This window comes from Notothenia rossii (genome assembly GCF_949606895.1).
Source record: "Notothenia rossii genome assembly, chromosome: 2".
NCBI lineage: Eukaryota > Metazoa > Chordata > Actinopteri > Perciformes > Nototheniidae > Notothenia > Notothenia rossii.
Window position 1 is genome coordinate 49,688,559 of NC_136904.1, and position 6,778 is coordinate 49,695,336.

Below are 6,778 nucleotides of genomic sequence, written 5' to 3' on the forward strand. Positions count from 1 at the left end.
CGGCGTTATAAATGAGGCCCCTGATCATAATGTACTAAAAAGGGAGTTTCACTTCGATTACCAGAAACGTATGAAATATTATTACTTACTGCAATACGGGCAGAATCAAGTATCCGTCCAACATTTTTCACCACATTTTGGCCCCATTCACTATCCAGGGATGCCGCTTTTTCTTTCAGTTTGGTTTTGTTGGAGTTGGACAGGCTTCCGTAGCAGGCACTGCACTGTGTCATGTCCCTACTGGTTTTCAGACTAACTGGTTTCCACATGTTGTGTTTACCGAACACAACAGTTGTGGTCTGCCTCTGTCATCAGATTCGTCACACATTCACAAACATATTATTGGCGATTTTCAGGTCCAAATCTCGTATCTACTGTGGCGAATATGATTGTATAAGTTAGCACTACATCAAAGCCGCCTAAAAAAATAAGTTTGTCTAAAATATATCAGATCGCGTCAAGCTGGATTACATCTCGGTAGAGCAAAATGCTTTCAGCATTCACACCCAATATTCCATAGCCGAAATCAAATGCTGAGCAAACATGCATAGTGCATACAGTTATGTGATTGGCAGCTGTAAGTTTAATGAAACAAATGTGTGTATGTCAGTGGGCCGTGTTGTTAAAAAATGGTTTCATTTTTTTTTCAGGTTAACGCAGAGTTCAAGCGGATTACAACTATGGCTCTACAGTCAAGGTTCCTGTCACAGCTTGACCTACACTCCGCAAGTCTGCTGAGGGTGTTCTCGAAAAAATCGGGGCAGCAGGGCAAGAAGTTAAAAGACATGGCTGCCATGATGACGGTAAGAACTTTTTAACTGTGTGTATATGTGTAGATATGTGTGTGTGTGTGTGTGTGTATATATATAATATTTCCTTTTTGGCATTAGGTCAGTCTAAAATCAATTACAATGGTAAATTATCCCAAAATGTGACCACTCCATAGGTTCAATTTGATTAAAATGTCCCTATATTCTTTGTTTTCATCCTTAAGGAAGACATCGATGCTGACAGGGAGTGCCTCATTAAAGGACTCTGCATCTACCTCAATGAGGATCCTGAGGATCTGGTGAAGGAGTACATGGTGAGTGTGTGCTAAAGTAGTAGGCCACATACAAAAAAGAAGTTAGTTTGAACATGTTTTTAAGAAGAAAAATAGCCTCAGTTAAAAGAACCTCATTTGACCAGATATACCAGACCATATTACCAGACATGTTACTTAGCTGTCTTCCTGAAATTGATATTATAATTGGTTTTGTTAGAATTAACATGGTCTATCATGATTTGTGTTCTTCTGATTCCAGAAACACATTCAAATACTAATGCAATAGTCTTAAGGACAGCTCTATCCTCCTCAGGCTGCAGTATCTTCCACCTGTAGGGCTTATATTACATCACATAGGATGAATTATGAATCAGGAGTAGTACCTAATGCTTTGCTCATTAGTCTCCAGCATTTGGTGTCATTTCATTTCACCTGTTTATTCTCTCCAACCTTCTCCTCTTTTTAAAGTCGCTGATATATATATTACCAATAATAATTACCATTCACTCAATTTAATGTACAACCTACAATCTGTTAGCCAGGCTGGTGAAACCCACAGGTGAAAACAAACCAGGTATTCTTCTTCGCAAGCATTGTGCTAATTAGTGTAGTGCCACAGTAGAGTCAAATAAGCAAATTGTGTATTAATGAGGTCCGAGTAAAAAAAATCTTATCCTTAAAGAAATAATTTGTCTTCCACCAGGACATGACTGAGGCCAACACACTACGTGAGTTAGAAGAAACAACAGTGGGGATCTATGTTGCCAGAGAGACTCCCAGCAGTGACTATTCTGATGTCGGAGGGTGTGGTGGTGCTTCAGGATCTGGAGAATGTGGCTCTTGCAGCTGTAATGCTGTTTGGACTCATGTATGCCCTAAACATGAATTACCCGTTGAAGCTCCGCAACACCTTAGAAGTTATTCAGAAGCTTATAATGGAGGTGGATGCATCTGACCTTTCAAGAAAGGCCCAAAACTTGAAGAGGAAAATGCACGAGTGAAGAGAGCTCACTGTCCATGTTCACTGTCCATGTTCACGGCTCGCTGTTCCTACACTGTTCTTGTAGTTGAGATGCAGAGTATACATTCCTGGACTGAGTGGTGTGGCTGGTTCTCCCACCATCGCAGTTATTGATGCCTTATAAAAAGCAGGGGATGCTTTATTTATATATATATATATTGTTTTTTTGTTTACGTTGTTGTTGTTGTAACGAAATTGCTAAACGATATGTAAGGTCCTTTTTAATATTTGTACTTCTCGAATTGGAGATTAGTTTTGGAAAGACTTGAGTGATTATTTAATCTCCAGGTTCTTGAATAAAGGTCTTGAAACAAAACTTTCTAATCGTTTTCAATGCAAAAAAAGTGGGTTATGTTTACTTTTAAAATCTGTTTCATATTTACATAAAATTATATTTATAAATATAATGTATAACAAAAAAAATTACAATTCTGAAAACATGTAATAGACATGGGAATATTAAAATAACAAATATTGCTAGAGTTATGTGATCAAATAGTGTTGGAATAAAAGGGATTGAATTGTGTTTGAATAAAGTGATCAAAATGGGTTGGAGTAAAATGATGAAAGTGTTTAATTTACTTTATTGAAACACATTTCAATAACTTTGAATCAACACAAAGTAATTGCGTTGATTGGACATGAATCGTTTGTGTTGATTTAAAACAATTCTATAGGTTGCTGCCAAAGCAAATTATTTGTGTGCAACAAATGTCCACAATTGAATTGAGTAAATCCAATGTGTTCTTTTTTTCAGTGTACCCTCTGTTTTCATCTTCTTTTTTGGCTGTTCATTCAGAGAAGACTGGGATATGGCATGAGGAGGAAGAATACCGGATTGTGAGGAAGAAGAGGAGAGAGAGGGTGAACATGGCACCAGATTGAGAACGAATAAGTCTCTTGCTGCTCGGGCCTGATGTTGCTCTGGAGCTGGTCTCCCTTGCTGCTCTGCACTGAGGGCCTGATGTTGCTCTGGAGCTGGTCTCCCTTGCTGCTCTGCACTGAGGGCCTGATGTTGCTCTGGAGCTGGTCTCTCTTGCTGCTCTGCACTGAGGGTCTCTTGCGGCTCTCTGCTAACGGTCTGTGGTTTCTCGGCTGTGGGAGTTTCAGATGCAGGTTGATGGTCAGTGGAGCTCTCTGTAATGCAGGTTTACTTACAGTTTTTGTTAAAATAAAAAAAGGTTGTCAAATGTACGTGGGTTTTTTATTGATATATGTACTTAAAGGTGGGGTAGGTAAGTTACTTCAGAAACACTTTCTGTTATATTCCATGGAGTGCTCTTAACATCCCGATAGCAATGAATATATTAAATGCTTTGACAATAAATCCATAAAACAATGTAATCTGTGGAAGCCGTGGTGCTGTAAAACGCACGACCAATCATCTGAGCCGGCCCGGCTAAAATAACTGGATGGCCTACCTGCCTGTCAGCCTTCCATCTCGTGCACTAACTTATCTCGTGCCTCATTGGTCATGTGCGCGTTCGTGTGTGTTGGAGGAGGGGCTCTGTAAGGATGTGGCACATTTTTTCAGCTGCGTGCTTTCAAATTCTAGCGCACTCGAGCTGGTTTCTCCATTCTTACCGACCCCACTTTTAACACAATCTTTTGAAAAAGAAAATACTCTTACCCTTTGCCAAGAGGTATTCATAAGCCCTTCGCATTTGGTCCAAAAACCTTATGTTGTTAGGAGTGGGGGGCAGATGGGTTATTACATCAGCAGCCCACCTATTTGAAGGCCTTTTTGGCTTGCCATAAAATAGAATTGGCTTGTAGCCTAGAGCCTCAAGTTTCCGCACCTGAAATGAACAAAAGCAGTTGACACACATTAGTTTGACCCGCTACCTTAAACCCATTAATACTGTTTATTTTTGGATTATTATTCAAGCAACATGAAGGTATCTTGCATTGTGTAAGATTAATTGTTATTTGCATGCAAGGGCTAAGGTACACCTGCTGTTTCTGCCATTGCCTTCATTACAACAAAATCATTATTTTACAAAGAACAATACGCATTGTTGCTCTTTTTTTGGACCAAAATAACTGTGTGGGGCTCTCACAAAAATATTTACAACATTTAAGCATCACAATGACGGGGTCAAAGAGGTAAATACGATCACTGTAAGATGTCAAATCTGACAATAAGACTATATTTTCAAAGGCCTGGGGCCTCATTTATAAAGGGATATACGCAAAAAAAAATGGCGTACGCCTTTTCTACGCAATGTTTGCGATTTATAAAATACTAACTTGAAGGGAAAGTGTGCGGTAGGGGTTTCACCAACTAATCGACTAGTCGACTACCTTTACCACTAGTCGGCGCTGTAGGCCCTAGTCGACTAGTCGTGAAAAAAATGGAGGTAAACGAGGTGCTGCAAAATGCTACAAAACACGTCCGACATTCTTATGTATGGCAGTACTTCAACGAAGATGTAACCAACTCCACAGTGAAGTGTCAGTTGTGTACAGCTGTACTGAAGTACAATACAAATGCATCTGCTATGCGCAACCATCTAAAGATAAAACACCCGCTGCCGACAGCTAGCACTAGCAGTAATGCTAGCACCAGTGAGCAACGGACCGGCGTCAGCACTGAACAGAGGCAAACGAACAGCAAGAAAACATGGGTCAACAGTGATGCGGATGATGAGCTACGGGATTACTGCCAGCGGACACCGCATATCCCCACAATGGATAATCCACTGGAGTGGTGGGCAGAAAACGTGCACCGCTTCCCCCGCTTTCGAGGAGCTACCTGGCTATTCCAGCCACAAGCACCCCGAGTGAGAGGGTTTTTTCCCTGGCAGGCAACACTGTCACCCGAAAGCGGTCAAGCCTCCTTCCCTCACATGTCGATGCGTTGGTGTTCAAACCAAAAATATGGAAAGGTGGATGTTATCGTGGAGGACAGCGAATAAAGTGTTGCGCAATGCGCTGTTGCGCACTGGATTTACGTGGCATTTATGTAAACAAGAGTTTTTTGCTGTCGATTTTGGTGAGTCCAGTGTTTGTTATTTACTCAGCCATGTAACACACATTAAAATGCAGTGTTTAATGTTAATGTATGAGTTCCAATAGAAAATACAGTTGTAAACCTCTCTTTGTGTGTCTTTATTATGACGTAACGACTAGTCGACTACTATTTTGAAAAACGTGTCGACTAGTAAATATTGGTAGTTGTGAAACCCCGAGTGTGCGGTCCTCCACGCAAACTCTAACCCATGCACACTAAGCACAAAAACGGGAGAGACGAGAAACTGCGACATCGTTGGCAGAAGAAAGAATGGAGAGAAATATGTGGAAATAATACCAGAAATAAAATGTTACCTCTCATTTATCATATATGAATAATTCATTTTCAAACATTGATTAAAGCCAATCTTAAAATGATTAAACCAACGCCTGTTTGAGACTCCTCAGCGCACACGAAAACATAACTTAAGAAATAAATCAATACGGATATGTTATTTAAAACCACATCGAATATGTTGTGTTAATGTTATGAAATGTTTTCTCATGAATGATGCGGTAAGCAGGAGGACAGAATTACGTCTAAACTGACGCCGTTTTGCTTTTCTATAGGTTGTATAGCTACGAGCATGGTTTTATATACTACCATGTTTAAATCATGTTTTATGCCGTTTGCCAAGACTTGATAAGTCGCTCGTAAAACACAGGAGGTATGGAAACTAAGAACACCATATGTGGTAAATTGTACAGCTAATATAACACGACACATTAGTTTTATTTCCTTTAACTGGTGGATTATGGATATAGAGTTGCTGCAGGGGGGGTGAGATGCACAGGCTGCAGTGGAGACGCTGTGCACAGATTGACAGCTGGAACACAAACCCCCAAATACAAACAAATAATTCAGATCCAGTCGTCATGACTCCGGAGGGATTCCCCCATCATTTATTAAAGCTTCTCATCAAGGGGGTGTCTCCTGTCCCCAGTACAAACACACTGCCTGAGGAAAGTTAGGCTATGTGTATTTTTTTGTCATTATCCTTTTTCGAACCACTTATTTATTGATTTAGGTGACGACCCGACCTCCATGCTGCTACTCTGGTTCAAGCTGCATCCACCAAACAATATGATTTATCTCCACCTCCCCAAAATAACCTAAATCTGACACGGTGTGAGATGTCTTTTTTAGCTGTTCTGTCGTCATCTTCTGCGATCTTCTTCATGCAGTCAGTCAAAATGAATGAATGAATGGGCATTTCTTTGACTATTTATAGGCAAATATGGGTGTGATGGGAAGCCCGCAAAAGCTGCTCCGCATTTCGAGTTGATTGTGATTTATAAAGGGAAATAGGCGTAGGATGTGCGGTACGCACTTCCCTCGCCGGTATGCAATGTTTTGTGAATCGGAACATGGCGTAAAATTTCTGTACATATTTTTTTGCTTTGTACTACGTAAGCAACCTTCCCACGTGAATCCTATGCACGGCGTTATAAATGAGGCCCCTGATCATAATGTACTAAAAAGGGAGTTTCACTTCGATTACCAGAAACGTATGAAATATTATTACTTACTGCAATACGGGCAGAATCAAGTATCCGTCCAACATTTTTCACCACATTTTGGCCCCATTCACTATCCAGGGATGCCGCTTTTTCTTTCAGTTTGGTTTTGTTGGAGTTGGACAGGCTTCCAGGCACTGCACGTTTTCCTGCTCGCCTGATTTGGAGTCTGGCAAGCTGGG

The 6,778-nt window shown here is 40.6% G+C and overlaps 1 protein-coding gene across 1 annotated transcript; it reads left to right on the forward strand.

The window, feature by feature from the left end:
• Positions 1 to 236: 236 nt before the first annotated feature.
• On the forward strand, positions 237 to 2,278 carry LOC307029847 (uncharacterized protein). The gene is made up of 3 exons (XM_079665939.1): positions 237 to 803; positions 995 to 1,084; positions 1,749 to 2,278. The coding sequence occupies exons 1-3, from the start codon at positions 630 to 632 to the stop codon at positions 1,998 to 2,000; spliced, it is 516 nt and encodes a 171-aa protein (XP_079522065.1). The 5' UTR covers positions 237 to 629; the 3' UTR covers positions 2,001 to 2,278.
• Positions 2,279 to 6,778: the final 4,500 nt, after the last annotated feature.